Genomic DNA, 23,971 nt, shown 5'->3' on the forward strand with positions numbered 1-23,971 from the left:
ACCTTAATCCTTACAAGTCTGTAAAAGAAGAGGCTGTATCTTATCTGATTATTTATGAAGGTAGTATTTTGAAAGAAAGATATGTTTAGTTATGAGGACAAGACATGACTGTGACAACTAGTACCATACGAGAACTCTTTTATTTTTTTTTTTTTAATTTGTTATCTTTACTGGTAGAGTATAGAATGGAAAATTTAACAGTGATTCCATGATTTTGACAAGCTGTGAGTAGTTTTGCAAATATGGAATATAACTTCCACATAAGCATACTCAGTAAAATAGCAAAATGTTATTTTCTGTTTTGTAGCAGACACTGTAGTGCTCAAGGGGAATAATGTAAACACATCTCTGAGGACCTTATGCTCTGCATATTGGGTCCAGAGGATATTTTCCAAATTTTCTCAAAACTGTGTTTAAGACTTTACTGATATTTTGTTATTTTATTGTATATATTTGCCATGAACTACCTCAAATCCTTTTTGGAAGCAAACATGCTATTAATTAATTGCTTAATTCTATGCAGCTGCACTCTGTCAGTACCTCTGCCAGATATGGGAAATACAAAGATAAACACAATACAATCCCATTTTGCAAGAGATTGAAAATTCAGCCAGTGTGGTTCCCAATTCCAGGGCATGTTAGAATATAGCATCTCTTCCACATTATCACATTTCATATACACACATGGGAAATTTTAAAAGTACATTAGAAGTATGTTTACTCTTCCTGAGCGATGAACTGCAACAACTATTTTTTTTTTCAGTCATGAATCCATCAGGAAGGTGCAGCTAATGTGTGACAACTCAAAAGGGAAGAGATGTCTTTCCTGGGAGAATAGGTAGAATTTTGGAGGAGCTGTCTTTCTCTATTGTGCTGCTAGATTTTAACTTTTATTATGAAGCAAATTCCTCCATCATGATCTATAGGTGACAGTCAGATATTTGTATAAATAACTAAATTATTCAAAAAGTGAAAGTCTGGACCTCAAATAGAACAAAATGACTAAAACAATGAGCTGGGTAAAGCTTGGGTGCATTAAGAAGCTCGTGTGCATTAAGAATGTTGATTCCTGCGGTCTGGTATGATCAAACCTCATTAGTCTGGAAGGAATCCACATCTTTTCATTTTCTTGGAAACAAAAATAGAAATCCTTTCCCCCAATAACTTGTCCTTCAACTTAAATTTTGGAGTCAAAGCATTTTTTTTAATTTAATTTATTATTTTACATGTCGATCCCAGTTCCCTCTCCCTCCCTCCCCACAGCCCTCCCTCCCTCCTTCCCTCCCTTTTACCCTCTCTGCCCTCTCACATGCACTCTAAACACCCTCCCCTCCCATCCCCCACCCCAATTCCATATGTAGGGGAATGCCATCCAGTTGGAGTCATGTAGATCTGACAGGTCCTGGGAAGTAGGGACTAGGGCTTCTCTCCTGTCTCTACATTAAGGCAGTTATCCCTCCATGGGGATATGTTCACAAAGTCCTTTTGTGCACCAGGGATACATACTGGCTCCACTGTCTGAGGTCTCTTAGACTGCTCAGTCCTTCTGGCTGAGACCCATATTCAGGGGGGCCTGAGTCAGTCCCATGCTGGCTTCCCAGCTATCAGTCTAGTGGCTGTTAGGTCCTCCTTGTTCAGGTAAGCTGTCTCTATGTGCTTCTATGTGTTCTTGTCCTCTCCATCTGCTTCTGGGTTCTAGTTCGACTCAGTGTTTATGTATGGGTGTTTGCTCCTATTTTCAGAGTACAAGCTGATCTTACATTCAAAACAGCTGGACAAAACAGCCCTACAGACTACAGCCAGTATATCTGAATCTTCTTCGAATCCCCTAAAGACAGCGCCCATTACCAGCAGGAAGTAGTTTGGAAAGAACAACGCCCAAATTCCCAAATATTGTGTATAAATGTTTGTTTTCATTTAATTGGACTTTGTTATATAAAATAAAATAAAATAAAATAAAATAAAATAAAAGAATGTTGATTCCTTACATATAAAAATAGTATAAATATGTAGCTGGAAAACAATCTAGTGACTCTTTGCTAAATTATAATTATATGGGTTGTGTGTACATAATTGAGTAATTACTAATTCTACATTATCTTATAGTAAAAAGAGTGGTAATAATATTTAGTTACTCCACTGCTGTCTGTGGTTGGCTACATACATACAGATAATTTGAAAATCAGCTGCAATACAACACTATTTGCTGTTTTGTAGCTTTGCATCTTTTCTTTCCAAACCCACTAGTGTAGGAGGTGTTCCTACTGCTGTTCTGTGGAGAATGATATAACAGAATCTGGAAAAGTGGCACCTGCGGCAGTTTAGTGATTTTGTTGATCATATACCCAGATTCTGAGGGAAGGGGACAGTGTATACTGCAGAGACACAGAATCTGTTTCTTAATCAGAATGAACATGCAGGATTTGAGGGATGGAGGGAGGTTCAGTAGCTGTAAGAAGAAACTAGAATGATGTGGAATCCCTGCATCAGAATGAGAATAATTATCCCATGAACTAGCACATCAGTGAATGAGGATGTAAGAGAGTGTGGCTGATCGACACGAAGGGGAAGTTATCAGTGATGTTGATGTTTCTGATGGGTTGCCAACATAGTAAGAGCCAAAACTCATGGGCAGCCTTCTGCAATGTCACAGGCTCAATCAGCAGTAGAAATTTGAAGTCTTGATTAGCATCCACAAATCTAGATTTTTAAAAATTATTTTCTTATTGAGAATAATCATTAATGTATGAACTCAGAGCTTTCAAGCACATTCTGAAAAGGTAGATAGATCCTCTTTTCCACAAGTAATGGATTAATACATAATTATGGGAATGGAATGGATTATAAGAACAATGGATCAGGCTAATTGTGGTTTGATAAATCAAAAATCAGTAACAAACTCATTCTGCTTATTCATTGCAGACACTTGATAATAGTCCAAATCAAGAACAGAAATAGGAAAAATGACAGCATTCTTTAATGCTTGTGATTATTTCATTTCATAACAAAACTGAAGGCTGAATACAATTTCATCAGGATAAAGTTAATAAGATAAATTCCTTACAATTCTTCAAGGGTTCCAATACATCTATTAATTTGTGATTTTAAAATTTCAGGTAAATTAGATGACAAAAATCACATTTAATATGATAACTAATATAATTAAAAGTATGATAAGTAAGATACTTGGTTAGTTTTCTGTGGTCCTGATGAGACACCATGGCTAAGGCAATCTGCAGAGGAGTTTATTGCACTTATATTTTTACGGAGTCCATCTTGGTTGGGAAACCTGGCAGCAAGAAGCTGGTGTGACTGCAGGAACATGAAATTGAGAGTTTCTACACAACAAGGATAGAGAAGGAACTGGAATCATGACAAATCCATACACTCCCCCAGCTTCCCCTACCCCAGGCCAGTGGTATACTTTCTCTAGTAAAGTTTGTACCTGCTAAGCTTCACAAACAGTATCACCAACTGAGAACTAAAGATTCAAATACCTAAACCTATGAGGGGACATTTCTCATTCTAACTCCTACACAAATATTATGTAGTTCGGTGGGAACCAATCTAAATGAAATGTTTTAGATTATAAAACTTTGATATGAGGATAAAACACATAAAAATGCATACTAGAGGTTCAAAATAATTACAAAGAAGTCTCATATAAGTTACATGTATATAATTCTGTATGTAATTTCAACTTTTTTAAATAATAGTGTTGAAAATTTAAAATTAGAAAATACATTTTTTTCTATAAAGATTTAGTGTTCAAAGAACAAGATTTGCTTTAAGTCCTATTCTCTCTCTACACACATATTTTTGACACAATGTACACTTTGTGTTCTTAGTTCAATTATGTTATATAAGCAACTTACCTTTAAAAGCAGATTTGCACTGATAAAAATTCACCTATATGTTATGCAATAATCATAACACTGTGATTTATGCAGAGAGATTTCCTTGTCTTTAATTTTTTTATGAAATCATTGACTTATTCTATATATATTTTATAAAAAAAAAACAAAAACAGAAAATTCCTGGAAAAAGTAATATCGTTTCTCAGTTGCTTTTAGCCTTTGTCAAGTTAGTTCTCCTATATGAGTCTCAGTTTTATTTAATATGTATAAATATACATGTAAAATCATCTTAGGGAGATGAACAAATAAAAACAGTGATTTTTAAATCAAAAATAATATTCATGTATACTTTTGAAACTATGTAATTAAGGGATGGATACATTGTTCAGCTGTCATGAGACAAAGGATGTAAGGTCAGTTCTAAGTCACAACAGCCTGTAACTCCAACTCCAGGGGATCAAATGAGTGATTCTGGTCTCCACAATCACATGAACACATGTCCACAGTCATAGACATATATACACATATTCAGAAGTATACTTGTTTATTCTTTACAGAAATGTCACTAAGAAATTGTCATATATTAGCTGAGGATATTAAAATGAATTTTTCATGTAAAATTATTTACACAAGCTTCCCATTTCCAGCTGTCTGTCAATCTCATTGATCACCTTCTGCTGTCATTCAGATACTAATGTTGTCTTCTCTTAAGGAAACATTTATCAGCAACATATTAAGCAGTGGCTCATCTGGGAAAGAAGTATAACAAAGACTACCATGGGATTTTTTTATGGTACTGAAAGTACATTCTACTTTTTTTTTTTTTTTTTTTTTTTTTTTAAGATGCTTCCTTCAACATAGGTTAGGAGAGCAGCAATGTCAATGGCTTTTTTGATTGACACATTTACAGATGCTTAAAGTCCTAAAATCTGAAGTATAATTTGTAGAAGCAAGATGTTGAATTTGGTTGATTTCCTTTGAGACATCCCACTGGGATTTGACATTTGATTTTGATTTTTCAAGACCACCTCTGAGACAAAATGTCATCAGCTATCTCCAAATGCTAGAGGCATATTCCCTGTGACAGTAGTGACTATTTTATCAGGTAGGGGAAAAGAAACAGTATGAATTATGAATATGTGAATAATGTACAGTGCATTCTGCAAGAATAAACCATTCATTCTCAGAAGGGGAAGTATCAGTCACAGGATCAACCATTTATTTAGTGTTGCAGAATATTAGGCAAAACAATAACTTGTTCATTCCAAAATATCTCAGCATATAGCACATAAATGGACATAGAATGCATCTTCCAGACAAAATATTCATGTGTGATGGGTTAGAAAAATCATCTAAGTAGGCTTCTGTGGTCAGAATTGATAATTTATAAAGAATGTTAATAGAAAATTATATACTCATTCATTTATATTTTGAAATCATATAATTACTTTAAGTAGAGGCAAACAATTGCTAAGAAAGGACAAAATTTGGCTGACAAAAACCTACAAGTCTAGTATTAGTAATAATGCTATAATAAATTTTTCTATTTTAAAAAAATATTCATAACGTATTTGATACAATAATTACATTTTTGAAAATATTAAATATGTTAGTTATTACTATTTACTTTAGATTTAATAAATGACAAGGGTAGGAAAGATATAGAAAATATGCATGTTTTAATTAATGTTTGTATACTTATTTATAATTCAGAAGAAGTTTTGAATATTTTGAAATTAATAAAAGCTTGAGAAAATCAAATTAATAAAAGAGTACTGAATATTAGTATGAATATCTGGGGAAATGAGTCACCCACTGAGTAAAGCTGTTTTCAGTTGAGGAGAGAAAAGTTTATTATATCAGCAGGCTGTGCCCTGACCATGGTATAATAGTGTCCGAGTCATGTATATGATTCAGCAGCCGTTTATTATAGGAACCGCATAATCAATCAAACAGGTAGTATATGTAACAAAGTCTGTAAGTGGCCATAAATGACTTCAACAGGCATAAAGTTTAAGGGAATTATCCCACTTGCTCCTGGAGATAGCAATATATGACAGAACAGTTCAGCAGAACATTTTTTAAAATATTTTTTTCTTTTACATATCAATCCCAGTTCCCTCTTCCTGCCTCTCTCTCTCCAACCCTCCTATCCCGCCCCAATTTCCTTCCCCCCCCCCCACTCCACAGGGAAGGTGAAGCCTTCCAGGAGGGGACAACAAAATCTGTCAAGTCATTTGGAGTAGAGGCTAGACCCTCCCTCCTGTCTCTAGGTTATGGGAGTATCCCTCCATGAGGAATGTGCTCCCAAAGTCTTTTCCTGCACCAGGGATACATCCTGGTTCCACTGTCTGAGGTCCCTTAGACTGCCCAGGCCTTCTATCTGACACCCATGTTCAGGGGGTCTGAGTCAGTCCCATGCTGTATTCCAGCTGTCAGTCTGGGGATCTTTGCCCCACCTTGTTCAGGTCAGCTGTCTCTGTGGGTTTCTGTAGCCTGGTCTTGTCCTCCCTCTCTGCATCTGGATTCCAGTTCAGCTCAGTGTTTAGCTGTGGGTATCTTCAGCAGAACATTTTAAGCACAGAGGTTGTCCTTTCATCTTTTACAATTTGGGAATTTCTACCATAAATATGCTCTTGACCTCTTCAGGCACCACATGTTAACATGGAATGCAGATATACATTCAAGCAAAACATTCCTACACATGACATATATATACATACATACGTACGTACATACATACATACATACACACACACACACACACACACACACACACACACACACACACACATATATATATATGTCTGGGGAAATGAGTCACCCATTGAGTAAAACTGTTTTCAGTTGAGGAGAGAAAAGTTTATTATATCAGCAGGCTGTGACCTGACCATGATATAATAGTGTCCGAGTCATGTATATGATTCAGCAGCCGTTTAAATTATAAATTATAAATTGTTAACTTTCTGAAGTTATTTTGTACAAGTATAAGTATTATCATTTGGATTTTGATATGGTTCTCTTTTGTAAACCAGATTAAAGAAATGCCTAAAATTAGTTAATATGAGTTTTATGTCTCTGACTAGAACATACTTAGTATTTATTTTTCTTTATCTTATATATAGTTTGATTATATTTAATGACAATTTATTTAATAATTTTGAAGAATAATTCTTAAACAAATTATCTTCACTGTAAAAAATAAGGAATTCTATTTACATTGAAAAATGAAAGAATAAGTGAAAATTAAAAAGAATAAGAGAATTGAAGGTGATTCTAGAGAAATAGACAAGGAAGAAAAATCATTTTTGTTGTGTATACAAATATTACATCAAAAAGTAGTTATTATTTCAATTTATCTGAAAATCCAATGTACCAATTAAAATTTAATAGCATTTGGAATATGATACAAGTATGATCCAAAATATTATAACAGAAAAAGAATCACTGTATACATTTATGTACATTTACATCTATGCTTGTATTATGTCTGTTCGTGAATATAGTTTTAATTTTGTTAAAGAATACTGGCTAATAAATAGTACACCACTTCTCTGATTCGTTTTCCTACAAAAAGTGTTTTGGGGAATATTATTCTTTGGTATCATAGTTTTATCATTTTGTCTCTTCCTCTAACTCCTCCTGTGTCACCCTCATCCTCTCTCAAATTCATGAACTATTTCCTACCAATTGCTACACACACACACACACACACACCACAAAGACATTCACGGATAAGTCTATTTTTTCTCATGTGTGTAGGTGTTTAGGGCTGGCATCATTGGATTGAATAATACCAGGGTGTTCATCATTGGAGTAGACTTATTATCCTTCTCTCAGTAGTAATGAATTGTCTGTTGCTCTTTATCTTGGATTAATGTAATGACAGATTTCCTTCATCCATGTTGGCAGGTAAACTGGTATTGTCATTGTGCAGGTCTTGTTCTCTTGTTCAGGTAACTATATTGCTGAAAGCTCATAAGTGTAGCTTCTCTGTCATATATAGAAAAATTGTTAATAGGAGATCCCCTGGTTTTTAGTCTTTCACAGTCTTCCTAACCCCTCTTTTGAGGTATTTTCAATCAGTTGCTCTCTGTATTTTGAAATAATTATGGTCTCCCTGCTACAGAATTTGGCTGTTTTGATGAAATAATTCCTACCTTTTAAGGAAGCTACAGGATGGTGAAAGAATTAAGGCAGACCATTATGGTATACAAAGGCTGTAAGTCACTATCCTTTTGATGTGAATTTCAACTCAAAATATTTTTACCTGAACTAACTGAGAACTAAAATACAGACTGTAATTGTAATGCAAATGCACCACTCATAATCTATGTTAATTCTATTTATTTAGTTATTGCACATGTATATACAAAATGACATTTACTTTCCAAAGCATGCCTGTACAGGTCTGAAGATAATCTATACAAGCAGGTTCTTTTCTTCCATCTAGCAGGTCTCAAGGATCAAACTGAGGTATCAATCTGGATAGCAAATGATTTTATGTAGTAAATCATCTTGTTAATCTCTACAATATCTTTTCAAAGAAATATATTGATTTATTGTGATATTTGTCAAAAATGTTGCTGATTTTTCAATTTGTAAGTTTTTGTAATGAAATTTTCATATATAAGACACTGGGATTGTAGAAAGCATAGGAGAAGGTATAAAAGAAACACAAGGAAGAACGACACTTCCACTAGTTGGCATCAGGCCATGTGATCTTATGTGTCAAGTTCTGATGACATCAAAAGGCATTCCTGGGAACACTCTGATGTAATATAGATTAGTTAGAGAGTCATTAAAGGTATAGTTGAAGTAAATTGCAAACCTTTGATGGAAGATGTCATTCTGTATATGTTTCTCATGCTGGTTAATGTAGAAAGCACTGTTGGCCAATAGGAAAGCAAGATAGGTGGGACTAGGAGATGAGGAGGAAATAGGAAGTAGTAAGGAGGAGTCAAGATGGAGAGTCTGGAGAAGGCAGAACTGCCAGCCGCCTCTCGCTGGTAAGACCATGTGGAAATACATAGAAAAGGGTTAATACTTAAGACAGAGCTAGCCGATAAGAAACAAGTAACTGGCCAACAGAATTATATCAAATACAGAGTCTCAGTGTGTTATTTGGGGCTGGCACGGTGGCGGGACAAGACCAGCAGCAGGCTGAAAAACCTTACTCCTTACAAACCTTAATTCAATGGGTCTCATTAACACTCTCATAGGTACTCTCTTTCCCAAAAGGATCATAATCTTTGATTTTATGTTCAGCTCTTTGTTTGAACTAATATTTTGAAATGTTGAACCATTGCTTTTTTATAAGTAATTCCAGAATTATAATTTGCATAAAATTTTAAAAGACAACATTTGATACAAGATTTGTAGAATTTGGGAGCATGATAGGGCCTTCGGCCTAAGAAGTAGTTTCTACAGCTCACACCTTCAGAGTTCTACACTGACTTACTGAGTAAGGGTACTTACTTACTCAGTAACTGCATTAACGTTTGTTGTAGGGAAATATTAATTCAGTGGTTGTTCTAAGAATAATACCCAAATCTAAAAAATTCTGTCAAAAACTTAATGTCAAGAATAACCCAATGTAAAAGCTAGTTTGATCAGGGAACATTTTGATTAGGACAATAGAAAAGAGATTTTCGTGCAGACTTTTACAATAAAAAGTGAACATCACTTAAACATTGTCAAAATTCGTGATATTAGTACTATACTGGGTATTCACAAAGCCTTGAGTATTTAACAGATTTGTCAAACGAATATATAGGGGAAATTGCAGGTTAAATCCGTCTCCTATATTCCCTTCTTCTTTCTGTTCCCTTGCTATCTAAACCCTCTTATCTTAATTTTTAAGCTAACAGATATGATGATTTTTTTATGGTAATGCCATACATGCTTTATTCACATTAAGCTAGTTGACTCCTGTCTGATGCTTCCCCAGCTCTTCACCTTCAGTAACATGCTTGTGTTTTACCTCATAGTATTTCATTAATCTACATTTTTTAAAGACACTGTATCTTTTTACCTTAAAATCTCTTCTTCCCATCTCATAATTGTTTTATACGTATCAAATAACTTCTTTTCTCTTATAAAAATATTCTGCCTGTTGAATATTATATTCACTTAGCTCAGCAGAAAATAACCCCCCCCCAAAAAAATAACGTAAATTTTCATCAACTAGAGACTTCCAATCATGCCTATCTTCTGTCTAGATATGTAGGAAGCATACATCTCCAAGAATGGAAATGAATCATGTCTCAGTATGTTATAGAATTAGGCAGGATCTGAATCTGTGTGCTGAAATTCTAGTGTATCAATTCTGTTTAAAACTGTACCTTGATTATACTGGCTAGTATACTATTAGTATGTTAAGCTTTCTCATAACACAGATCTGAGACATAAAATATTGATTGTTTAATTAATAATATAATTGGTACATCGTAGTATTTATAATAGATTGTGAATTTTAAAAGTACTGAAAAATTGTTCATCATGAGTTTTTTCTCCTAAAAAGTGAATGTATGGAAGGAGTTTAGTGAAAAGCTACGAACAGGATTTTTCACTCATGTTAGGCCTAACTTAGTCAAGCAGAAAAGACATTTTTGGAAAGGAGTCTAGAGAGTGGACAGAATTTCTGGAAAGATCAAAGAACTAGATTTGGTGTGAGGCAAAATATGATTTTACAGTCTGAATTTACTGAGACCACAGCACAGCCAAAGACTGCTGAGGGGGGTGTTCTTGATCTGATAAGTAACAGAACAGATTCTCATAACACTAATAACAGACACACACACACACACACACACACACACACACACACACACACACACACACTGTTCCACATCTTTCCTCTACTGTGCTGGAAACCTTTATTGCTGCCATCATCTATGGCTGCCAGACTATGTTGCTCATTTGTGAGTTTATAAACTCTAATTTCCAAATCCAAACACTTAAATCAAATTGTCTAGCCAAGTTACATGATCTGCCTTAGCCACTGTGAATTCTAAGGAATGAATACTTCATGTTTTTAGCTTCCTAACAAGAATTATAAGATTAGAAATTGACCAGTTCTTGAATTGGAAAAAACTCCCTCTTAAGAAGCACATAGCTCAATGTACCATTCCTGGATATGAGACTATTTCTACATGTTGTCTTCTATTCCAGGCAACTGTGTGATGAGGCATTTCCATAGTCCAATAGTTCCCATAAATGTAAGACCTGATATTTCCAAGTAAACACAAAATAACTTTGTTTCTCCTCTAATAAAACATATTTAATTACTATTAATTTTAATATTCAAAACTTATGTGGATTCCCATTATTATAATGCAAAAGAATGACTAAATATGAATATAAAATATTTGAATATATATATATATATATATCTAAAATGATGTTTAACACTTTTTGACCTCACTGTGTCCAGATTTAATGATCATAAGAAAAAAGCCATCCCTGATAAATGCATTTTTCTACCGGGCCTACACATAATACTAGTTTTATAAATATATTCCTCAAGACTTAAGGACATATTTAAGAATGAAGAGTGGAAATATCCTCTTCTTATTGTTTTTTTAAAAAAATTTCTTATGTTGTACTCAATGAATATTATGTAGTATTTCATGTCTTTCTGTGGTATATGAGTATATATTGCATACATGTATATTTAACTATGTATAATAAAAGAGAAAATATATGAGTGTAGAATGTTTCCTTCATTATTTCTTACTACTGATCAGGTGCATTAGATTTTACAAGCATTTACAGATATAAAAATGTAAATTAATATTCTATAGAAGGAGCCGGGCATTGGTGGCACATGTCTTTAATCCCAACACTCAGGAGGCAAAGACAGGTGGATCTCTGTGAGTTTGAGGCCAGCCTGGTTTACAAAGCAAGTTCCAGGACAGGTTCCAAAGCAATACAGTGAAACCCTGTCTCAAAAAAAAAAAAAATACTCTACAGACGGTATCAAATATTCATTGTCATGCAATAAAATATATAGCATGAAGTTTATACTTATAATCCATTTAATTTAAAGTCTCCCCAAATGATTCTTATGTGAAGGCAGGGTTTAAATTAGTCCACCAGGCCCAAGATAAATGATAACTATGTATTTATTAGGGAAGCACTTACACAGAAAATAGTAAATAAGTACCACATTCTTCCTGCTCCCAAAGATGCAGGCTCTGCCCTTCTGATGCTTTCACTGCTAACCAAAAGAATGACCCAGCCCTTGCTTTATCTTATAAGGGAAAAGGGCTAAACACATGAAACCATGCCCAAAGTGAGTGTATGTGTGTGTTTGCCAGGGTATGTGTGTGTGGAGGTGTGTGTGTGTGTGTGTGTGTACCTGGCATGTAGGCTCAGAGGCCAGCATACATTTGCAGGAGTTTGTTCACTATATATGTCCCTAGGATTGATCTTTGTATTCACATCTTCAGTTAATGGCATGGATCTTTGGACACACTATCTTTATCCCAAGCATTTCAAAATTAGTTTATTAGCTTTGTCTCCACCATTATGTAACATTATAAATTGTTTGCCTCATTAAAGTGAATATAGAAAATGTGGAGAAATCCTATATACTAACACTTTAGATTTTAAGCACAGTATATCTTGATTTACAGTTATCATCATGAAGCATCAATGACACTTCTCTATCTTGTGTGATAATGAGAAGTTAGTAACACATTAAACTCAGAACTACAGTGGTTACTATACTCAGTGTTTAATTCATATTCTAGAGAAAATGATATCACAGTAACAAATATTCTAAACCTGAGTATAAAAAATTCTAGAGGAGGTGAGAGACTCTAAATCTTCACTGAGAATTAAAGTAGTTTTCTTTTAGTTTTAGTCTTTTTGTTGGTAATGGTATATTTTGTTTAGTTTTCATCCTCCTGCCTCAACATCTGGAGTGCTGGGATTATAAATGAACTCCATTATTGATGACTTAAAATGATTTTAAATTGCACTGAATAACTCAAGTAATAAAAAAATGAATGAATGACTACAGCATCTCATGATCCATACAGGTTAGATGTTATTCAGGCAATTTGGAGAGAACTTATTAATGGCCTTATCCATTTGTAGACTATGCATGCTATGTTAGTCACCAGACAGACAAGATATTTCCATGAATGCAGTGGTTAGACTGTTTTGGAGATAACTATTCTGCAATTAGATTGACAACCAACTAAGTAGAACGTAATACATATGTGGAACTATAAATGTGTTCAAATACAGCATGTGGAATTCATGAACCCAAGGGGAAACACAGTGCCATTCTTTCCCTAAGGGTACATGTTGTCTAATGCCATTCTAAACATATGTATGCAGACAGACATTTGTGGGTATTAATCTAAAGCAGAGAAATACTCTGGTTCTCTCCAGAAGTTGGTGGTTCTTACCTGGTTGCATGCTGATAATAAATGTCACATGAGTATTCAACCTTAAATGGGATTTCTGTCATACCATATCATATCATACTGTCAATCACAGAGAGAATCACAGAAGAAGGAACATAAAGAATTGAAGCAATGGGGTGGAGATGGCCCAGAGCACTGGATGATCTTCCAGAGAACCTTAGTTCAAGTCACAGGACCCACATGGATTTTAGAAAACATGTGTAACTCCAGGTACAGAGAATCCAATTTTCCCTATGGGACTCTTTTCCATTGTGTACACATGGTGCATGGTCATACATGCAAGGAAAACAGACATGCAGATAAAATAAAAATAAAATCTCAAAATAAGTTGATAAGAGAAGGAATAGAAGAGCTGGAGGGTGGATGTGGAAGAAATGTCATGTGACACTGTCATCTAGATATGTCATGGTAACAATAGTCATGAATATATGGCAGTACAATAGCTCCCCAAATCAGACCCCTCAACATTTCCGCCTGGGCAGAAGTGTTCTGAAGGCCATATTCCTACCTTGGGTGGATAACTGCTAGGTTTCAAAAAGAAGAATGCCATTTTCTTCAGTGAAGTAACCATCAGAGGAGCTATTGGAAAGAAGAGATTTAGAGAAAAAAGAAAATTAAATGGTGATAGGGATATAAACACAGTAAATTGTGTATAACTATGAAATTGTCCTTCAAAAGAAAGAAATATAGGAACAATGAGGAAGTGAATAAATAAAGCCCAAGGGCATTCGGACTGTTTGATCACAAAAAAAAAATTCCACTTGGGTGCTTTTAATGCCCATCAAGAAATTTATTGTAAACTGACCAACTTGGTACTCTGTAATCCCAGCATTTGATTGCCTGAGGCAGAAGAAACACCAGTTTGTGACCTGCTTGTTTTACACAAATACTTGTCTTAATGCACCGTGGAAAGGGAAAGAAAAGAAAAGAAAAGAAGAGTTTTGTTATACACGACTACGCATCATTTTGATTTATCAGTAAATTTTTCTTGACTTTCCCTCCTCTTTTAAAGTGTATTTATTCATAATGTATCTGCCAGTAGTTATGATAGCAATCTTTCTACTATGACTATGGTTTGAAGAGGAACAAGTCAAAAGATAAATGGGAACAGTCATTGGGAAGGCAGGAATGTTAATATCATTATCAATAATAATAAGTTAACTAACATCTGTTTATTCTAATAAAATTAGATTTGTTCATTGGATCTCTTCATGTAAAGAACTCTTTGGTATGTCAAAATAAAAAGTCAGCACCTGGTGAGATTGTGACTTTTGTTATTACAAGGAACACTAATTCTAATGAGCCTATGTTTGGGGCCTTTGGTTATTTGTTTGCTGTCATTTTTTTTTTCCTAGTGGCTTGCCCATTCCTGTCAATCTCCAAATGGACATAAGGTACTTTATGATCATGGATCCAGGGAAGATGTTTTAGCTGTAAGTTCTATTGCTAATATTGAAACAGAAATATTTTTGTTCCATTTATTGTTCCTAGTCTAGAGTTCTCAGTTATGTAGTATTCCCTTAGTGAAATTGTCTATGATGATGTTGGTGTCCTCTCCCAGCATACAGCAATCAGTTAACCTAAAAGTACAAATTAGAAGATGCAAGAAATCATCCCCTTAGGGCCTAGGCCCTGCCCCAAATGATGTGACAGACTTTGATGCTCCCCTATGGAAGGCCTCACCCTTTCTATGGAGCATAATTGGGATAGATGGGGGTGGGTACTAGGGGGTTCATGGGAGAATGGGAGGGAGATGGAACTGGGATTGATATATAAAATAAGACAGTTTCTAATTTAAATGAAAAAAAAAAGAAAAACAAAAAAGGAAATCGCCCCCTTCCACGTACGTACACACACTCTCATGTAAGAGTCAAGTGTCCAGCTCTGCCATTCCCCCAAATTTTCCCAAGAGTGCAACTGTTTTCATGTATATTATGCATAAATTTCTTTCCACTTCCCTAACCAGTTTCCAGATCCATAAATAAACAAATGATAAATGTGTAAGTAAATCATGTGAATACATCTATACCTTCCCTAAACTTGGAAATACCCAATACCAGTTTTCCTTGCAAATTTCATACCTCAGTCTTTGCAATATGTAATCATGCTTGCATATTTGAATTCATGCAAAATATTAACAGGCCTGTGCAGTAGTGAAGCATGGGTAAGACATAATTGGAAGGGAAGGTGTTGCTAAGTAAATCAGCTCAACTTTGGCTACAGAAAAGATGGTGGCCCATGCCTTTAATATTTGATCCCAATGCTCAGGATTCAGAAGCAGAGGTAGGTGGATCTCTGAGCATTAGGCCAACATTGTCAACAAAGAGAGTTCCAGGACTGCCAGAGCTACAAAGAGAAACAGTGTCTCTTCCTGGAGAGGGGAATCAAAGAACATGTCTGTTTATTTTTTTTCAAAGTCCTATAAATTCAAAACTCTATAAAGATGCTCAATATTCTTGTAACTTTGTAAATGAAAAATCTGTCACCTTTGTTAAAAGTCAGTTTCACTGACTTACAAGAGAAAGCAGAATCTCAGTTTCACCTCTTAAAGAAACTGCATTTGTGTGTGTGTGTGTGTGTGTGTGTGTGTGTGTGTGTGTGTGTTGTATGTCTGAATAAGGTGATGACCTCTCCCTAGGGAAACTGTAAGTCTGGCTCTCCCTAGCCTCCTCAACACAGGAAGAGCCGAGGATTAGGTACAACTTTCCTGCCTTCAGAGGAAAATTTCCACACTTCTGTCAGGATACAACTTGTTACTTGTATATATTTTAAATTTCTCAGATGTGGTATAGAAACATTTTAAGGTGTGTGTGTGTGTGTGTGTGTGTGTGTGTGTGTGTGTGTGTGTTGCATGTGTGTTTGCTAAGTTCCCAAATACCCAAGAATTCCAAAGGGATTATAAGAGCCCTCACAATCAGGGAATTTTCATCATCCCCTCCCTCATTTTCTGAATGTCACTGAAAGCTTTGTGATCTGAAATCAAAGACCTTAAGCCTGCATTGTGCTTTCATTCTAAAGATTTAAATAACATCCAAGAAATACCTTCAGAAAAACCTAACTCTCTAGGACCAAATTGACTGAAATACTATACCAACTTTAAAATGGAAAAGTATATGCTTCAATTATATACCTGGAAACAAATATTCTCTACCAAATTGTGATATTATGTAATACATATATCACATACATACATACATACATACATACATACATACATATCGAATAGCCACTTTCTATGTGAAAAAATAAAAACAGAGTTTCCAAAGGCATCAAACAGAATAAAACGCTGCTCCGCAGAGAAGGCAGAAAGGCATTTAAAGCACCGATGAAAATGGCGTGCAATATAATTACCTCAAATTGCTGTTCGCTTGACACCCTGACACTAATTTTATTCAAGCCATTGGGAAATAAATGTTTTAAAAGCCGTGCTTTCGGAATGCTGGAGCTCGCGGGGGTTGTGAGGTCTTTAAGGAAAGGAAAGGGTAAAGTTTCTAGCAAGAAAAAAAGAATTAAATAATCAATTTAAAATAAGCTTCTATGTAGATCGACAGCCTTTAATAACCACGTTTTTAACGCTTGCCCTATACGTAGATTTTTTTTTTTTTTTTCTTTCAGCATTCCCTCACCAGATGGATTTTTGCTACTGCAGATCAGCAGAGGGTGTCAGATCTTTCAGAGTGCACCAGGCTGGAACCAGCATAGCTTCTTAGCAACTCCCCCCTCCTCCCCTTTCTCGCGCTCTCTTCCTCCCTCAGACAACTCGCTCCCCCTCTCTCCTCCCCCCTCCACGTAATTCCGAAAGAGCAGAAGAAAGAGAAGGAGAACAAGCAAAGAAGAGCTACTAAGCAGCGGCCGGAGCACAGAAAAAAATAGAAGGCTGAAGACGGCCAAAGGGGGAAAAGGATCAGGATGGACATCCACAAAATGCAGCGATTGCGGAAATTTTCCAGCGCCATTGGCTGGGCAGTGTGAGTCTTCTGGACGGGCGTGATTTCAGCACCGGGGGCCCTGGACAGCACCTCGGGGGTACTTCTGTGCAACCCGCAACCAAGACAAGAACTCCTCCAGCTGCCTGGACCACTGAAGCCGCCGAGAGCCCTGCTTTGTATCAGAGAGGCAAGGTCAGTCCGACGCACAGCCATCACAGGCAGTGCGCCTGTACTACGCTGCAAACCTGCTTGTTTCTAACATGCACTTGCATCTAATTGCTAGCATTGTTCCCTTCCTGGTTAGTGAGGACCTCTAAACACGATTCTGTAAGGGTGCGTTTCCTTTTAATTTTACAGGTATATATTTAACTTATTTTGGTTATTTTTAAAGGGTGAGGGGGAGTAGTTTGTTCTCTCTCTCTCCCTCTCTCTCTCTCTCCCTACTTTCCACCCACCCCCACCCCCTTTTCTGCTTGCCTTGCACTATGTGCCTGGATAGTTTGTGGATATAATTATTGACTGGCGTCTGGGCTATTGCAGTACGGGGGGGTCAGGGAGGAAGGAATCCACCCCACCCCCCCAAACCCCTTTTTTCTCTTTCTCTGGGATCGGACATTGGAGTACTAAATGAACTTGAATTGTGTCTGTGGCGAGCAGGATGGTTGCTGTTACTTTGTGATGAGATCTGGGATGAATTGCTCGCTTTAAAAATGCTGCTTTGGATTCTGTTGCTGGAGACGTCTCTTTGTTTTGCCGCTGGAAACGTTACAGGGGACGTTTGTAAAGAGAAGATCTGTTCTTGCAATGAGATAGAAGGGGACTTACACGTAGACTGTGAGAAAAAGGGCTTTACAAGTCTGCAGCGCTTCACCGCCCCGACTTCCCAGTTTTACCATTTATTTCTGCATGGCAATTCCCTCACTCGACTTTTCCCTAATGAGTTCGCTAACTTTTATAATGCGGTTAGTTTGCATATGGAAAACAATGGCTTGCATGAAATCGTTCCGGGGGCTTTTCTGGGGCTGCAGCTGGTAAAAAGGCTGCATATCAACAATAACAAGATCAAGTCTTTTCGAAAGCAGACTTTTTTGGGACTGGACGATCTGGAATACCTCCAGGCTGATTTTAATTTATTACGGGATATAGACCCAGGGGCCTTCCAGGACTTGAACAAGTTGGAAGTCCTCATTTTAAACGACAATCTCATCAGCACCCTACCTGCCAATGTATTCCAGTATGTGCCCATCACCCACCTCGACCTCCGGGGAAACAGGCTGAAAACATTGCCTTATGAGGAGGTTTTGGAGCAGATCCCTGGCATTGCTGAGATCCTGCTAGAGGATAACCCTTGGGACTGCACCTGTGATCTGCTCTCCCTCAAAGAATGGCTGGAGAACATTCCCAAAAATGCTCTGATCGGCAGAGTGGTCTGCGAAGCCCCCACCAGGCTACAGGGTAAAGACCTCAATGAAACCACTGAGCAGGACTTGTGTCCTTTGAAAAACCGAGTGGATTCTAGCCTCCCTGCTCCCCCTGCCCAGGAAGAGACCTTTGCTCCTGGCCCCCTGCCAACTCCTTTCAAGACGAATGGGCAAGAGGAGCATGCCACCCCAGGGTCTGTTCCAAATGGAGGTACAAAGATCCCGGGCAACTGGCAGCTCAAAATCAAACCCACACCACCGATAGCAACTGGGAGCGCCAGAAACAAACCCCCACTGCAAGGCTTGCCTTGCCCCGGGGGCTGCAGCTGTGACCACATCCCAGGCTCAGGCTTAAAGATGAACTGTAACAATCGGAACGTGAGCAGCTTGGCTGATTTGAAGCCTAAGCTCTCCAATGTGCAGGAGCTTTTCCTTCGAGATAACAAGATCCACAGCATCCGAAAATCACACTTTGTGGATTACAAGAACCTCATTCTGTTGGATCTGGGCAACAACAACATCGCCAACATAGAGAACAACACTTTCAAGAACCTTTTGGACCTCAGGTGGCTGTACATGGATAGCAACTACCTGGACACACTGTCCCGGGAGAAATTTGCTGGGCTGCAGAATCTGGAGTATCTGAACGTGGAGTACAATGCGATTCAGCTCATTCTCCCTGGCACTTTTAATGCCATGCCCAAGCTGAGGATTCTTATTCTCAACAACAACTTGCTAAGGTCGCTACCCGTGGACGTTTTTGCTGGGGTCTCCCTGTCTAAGCTCAGCCTGCACAATAACTACTTCATGTACCTCCCTGTGGCAGGGGTGCTGGACCAGTTAACCTCTATCATCCAGATAGACCTGCATGGCAACCCCTGGGAGTGCTCCTGCACCATTGTGCCTTTCAAGCAATGGGCAGAACGTCTGGGCTCGGAGGTGCTGATGAGCGACCTCAAGTGTGAGACGCCGGTGAACTTCTTCAGGAAGGATTTCATGCTGCTCTCCAATGACGAGATCTGCCCCCAGCTGTACGCGAGGATCTCGCCCACGTTAACTTCGCACAGTAAAAACAGCACTGGGTTGGCGGAGACCGGGACGCACTCCAACTCCTACCTAGACACAAGCAGAGTGTCCATCTCCGTGTTGGTCCCGGGACTGCTGCTGGTGTTCGTCACCTCCGCCTTCACCGTGGTGGGCATGCTCGTGTTTATCCTGAGGAACCGAAAGCGGTCCAAGAGAAGGGATGCCAATTCCTCAGCGTCCGAAATTAATTCCCTACAGACAGTCTGTGACTCTTCCTACTGGCACAATGGGCCTTACAATGCAGATGGGGCCCACAGGGTGTATGATTGCGGCTCTCACTCACTCTCAGACTAAGCCCTAGCCCCTAAAGGGGGAGGAGTGGAGGAGAGGATGTGTCCTCTGCCGCTTGCATCTCGGGGGAGTAGGAGAACATTGACCCAGATCTAGCGTGTCTCTTGCCCCGACGGACATAAGTAAATGAATAACTATGAACTCACTCAGCTAAGAGGCTCTGGCCCTTCTGAAAACAAAGAGCAGACTGTGGAGCTGTGAGCTCAGCTTGCTTACACTTTGCTCCGAGCTCCCTTTGACGGAAAGCCCAGCATGGGGCCTACCGGAAGAACTGAGCCCCTTGCTCTGGGCCAAAGGTCCCTTGGGGCTGGCTGCAGTGGCTCTATACATATTTACATATATCACATCTATATAGAGAGATAGATATCTATTTTTCCCCTGTGGATAGCCCGAAGATGGCTCCCTGTTGGTTATGCAGGGATGGGCAGTTGCACGAAGGCATGAATGTAATGTAAATAAATAACTTTGACTCCTGACAAGAACAAAAAACAAAAAGTGCTGCATGGCTCGCATGGAATCCACACCACGCTCCAGGGACTCTTACCCCGCCCCAACACCAACTTCCCACTGCGACTGGAGACGGCATCACAGCACCCATCCTCTTACCTGATAAGTCCCATCGTATCAAACTTTCTATAAACAAAATACAGTATAATCAGAAAGTGCCATTTCGCCATTATTTGTGATTGGTAGGCAGTTCAGAGAGTATGTTTACTGTGAAAAAAAATGTAAAGGTTTTATTTAAGACATTTGCATGGCTAGTCATCCGTCCATTCTATGAGTTAACGATGTATTTTGTTGAGCAAAGTTTTTAAGGGTTGTTTTTTGATTATTTTATTTTGATGGTGATGTTTGATTTTATTTTAGTTTTTGAGGGGGAATATTTTTCTATACATATCCAATAATGCCTTCCATCTGAATGTAAAATAAGTACCCATGATTTCTATTATAGTACCAGTGTAATTATTTAAGAAAAAAAGATTCTGGGGCAGTTAAGCATGACCAATTAATGTCACTCTAGTGCTTAGGCTGCGATTCTATGGTAGCAATTGTGTGCTGGTATAAATCTTACTTATAAAGTAGGAACAAAGAACCGAGGAAGCACGTGAAACTTACTAATTCTATTCGAGGATTTTATAATGGCATATTTTTTCAGTATTAAAGTGAAAATGTTTTCAAATCTGGGTCCTTACATTTTTCCAGCTTTCTGTTTGGGTTTAGGGTGGAAGGGATGGGGGGAGGGGGAAGGTTGGGGGGGGGTGTTCCTTTCCTGGGCCCTGTAAAGCTCTCACCTTAATCACTTTAATGTTTAAACCTTCCCTAGTTCCCTCAGTCTCTCACATTCTCTTCCACTTCACTGCTTTTCCAATGTCCATAAGGTTTGGTCTTACCCTAACAACCCCCCTCCCCTCCCCTTCTCCAAATGCGTCAGTGAATCCTGTCATTAATACTGGAAATCCCTCACTGCTGGTTTTGTTGGTGCTGCCCACCCTGCAGATATATTGGAGAGGTTAAGATAGATTTGACTTAATTGACTCTGTCTAAATCGGTCTCATTAAACAGAGCGGGATTTCACTGGTCAGTACTCCTCCAAGAAAGACAACCTTAATGACTGACGGTTGAAATGCTGCTGGCATTTTGAATTCAACATCTGCTGAAAACGGGAAAACTAATTAGTGGCCACCCACCCTCCCCGCCCCAGCAACTACATATTGAAAATTGTTGGAGTACTCATCTTTATGGAAATCAATCATTATCCTAAAAAAGTGTTGCACTCTTCATCCCAGTTTTGACTATGGCCCAGTAATTACCCAGGGAAAGCAGTGAACTATTGGAATTTTACTGACCAATGTAATTCTGGTCTGAAGCAGATGCCTGAGGGAATTCTAAGCAAGTCCATTTTATCAGCAGTTAGGTTACAAACCACACAAATGATGGGGGCTGCATTCCACCACATCCACTATTGAGAAGTATGCAAAGCCAGCAGACCACAGACTCTAACCGCAGGATTCCAGGCCAGCTCAGCAGAAACCCCCAGGATAATCTGGAATTAGATTTGTCAGTTAGAATTCATATTCCAAAGGGAAATAATTTCATAGGAAAGCGATATTCTGGAGTATACAATATTTAACACTTTTAAAATAACATCTTTATTATAAATTATGAGTATTCCCAAGGGCATCCATTATTTATTTTTCTTGATTCTTTTGGTTGTGGACTACATCTCATAATGATAATATTGGAAACCATTGTTTCTGGCAATTGGTCTTGGTTGTTTATTTATATTTATTTTCATATGAAAGCTTTTATGGGGAAAACTGCATATTTTTTTGTAAACAACAGATTTGTTCATGCAAAAAAATGCAAAAAAAAATGAGGGAGGGGTGGGTCATCTCTCCTATGACATTAGGAAAGAAGAATACAAGGAAGACAGCAATGTCTCATGAAAGGGTGACATTTATTGAGAAATATTGACTGAGGCACACTAGAAGGCTTTAAAATTGATACATGGTCAGGAAACAGGAACCTGTTATAGAAGATTTGAACGGAGAAGGAAATTGCCTTTAGGTAAACAGATTACTAAATAAAAATCAAGTGTCAGAATAATTCTCTGATGATATAGTTTACAGTATTCGTAGACCAGACTTGCTACTTTACACTATCATTTAAATTTCAGCATCATAGGGCGATTTTCTAAAATATTGTTGTTCCATTATATAGATGAAGCAAGTGAGGCTCAAGGACAGCGCAAGTATTTTAAAGCATATATGGTAAAATGTAGAATGGCATTTAATTCAATTTCCTTCATACCTCAAAACCTCATTTTTATATGGAGCAATCATCATACTAACCCTTTATGTAAACACATAAAGACTATTACTATAAAACAGATGGAAAATAAGGTTTCAGTTTCCCAATTGTGGTAGTGGTGATCACTTTATTTTTAATATATCTATGGCAAATGCATCTTTCTTCAAATTCAGTGGAGTTAAATATGCAGTGCTTTCCCTTAGAATAAAAGAAAGATATGAGGAAAATGATGAGTGTTCCATAGGCTAAGTATTCACACCACTGGGTCTATATTATATTTACATTGATTCCAATCTCAATAATGTTTCCAGAATCTTAATAAATAATAATAAACATGAACACCTATAGAAAAAGCATGCCCTATGATTTCATAGTGCAGGAATTTATTTTTTAGAGTATGCTTTATTCGGTTTAGTAGAGTGCCTCTGCCACAATTTAATTTACATAGATATGATTTTATATGTACTTTATTGAGATACATGTAAGTAGCAGGGCACATAATGCATGTGGTTTCTCAGGTATGTTTCATTTGAAAGTGCTTAGTATCTTTTGTTTTCGATTTACACAAAATGCTCATATAACTGTATTTTCACGTTCATAGTTTAAGTATTCTGCTTGTAGTTAAACATATTTTATTGCATCACAATGAGATGAAAAGCTCTTAATTGTGACCAATGGGAAGGAAAAGAAAACAAGACAGCTTATCTTACATAGTTAAATGGTTTCAAAGGTCTAAACTGCTGTGCATCCCACTGTAGTTAAGATAGTAGTAGAAATTAAGATGTTGCCATAGAAATTTTTCGTCTAATACTTTTTCATGTTTATACAGGAAGAAGCTGGGATAACTGTTTTAACATAAATATAATGCAGCTGCTTTACCTAACGTATTTCTACTAGGTGTAAATATAATTGTCAGAAATTTTATTATGGACTTAAATTATATTGGTCATTCTGAAGACAATACATTAGTTTGTTCTAAGGTCTTTCATAAACCTTATTTGACATAGAGAGATAGATGGTTTTTCAAGTGTGAAGGTGAAGTGTGTATTGATAATAGGATTGTGGGATTTTAAACTAGTGGCATCTATTTCAGCACTTCTGCTAGCTAGTTGATACATATTTTTATTTGAGGTGCT

The 23,971-nt window shown here is 37.4% G+C and overlaps 1 protein-coding gene across 1 annotated transcript; it reads left to right on the top strand.

The window, feature by feature from the left end:
- Window positions 1–17,664: 17,664 nt before the first annotated feature.
- Window positions 17,665–20,067, top strand: Slitrk1 (SLIT and NTRK like family member 1). The gene has a single exon (XM_051195235.1). It carries the CDS (start codon window positions 17,937–17,939, stop codon window positions 20,025–20,027), a length of 2,091 nt encoding a protein of 696 aa, XP_051051192.1. The 5' UTR covers window positions 17,665–17,936; the 3' UTR covers window positions 20,028–20,067.
- Window positions 20,068–23,971: the final 3,904 nt, after the last annotated feature.

The sequence above is a fragment of the Phodopus roborovskii genome, unplaced genomic scaffold (genome assembly GCF_943737965.1).
Source record: "Phodopus roborovskii unplaced genomic scaffold, PHOROB, whole genome shotgun sequence".
Lineage (NCBI taxonomy): Eukaryota > Metazoa > Chordata > Mammalia > Rodentia > Cricetidae > Phodopus > Phodopus roborovskii.

Excerpts from the sequence above, each read along its gene's own strand:
- Slitrk1 (XM_051195235.1), top strand. The coding sequence starts at position 17,937 with ATGCTGCTTTGGATTCTGTTGCTGGAGACGTCTCTTTGTTTTGCCGCT.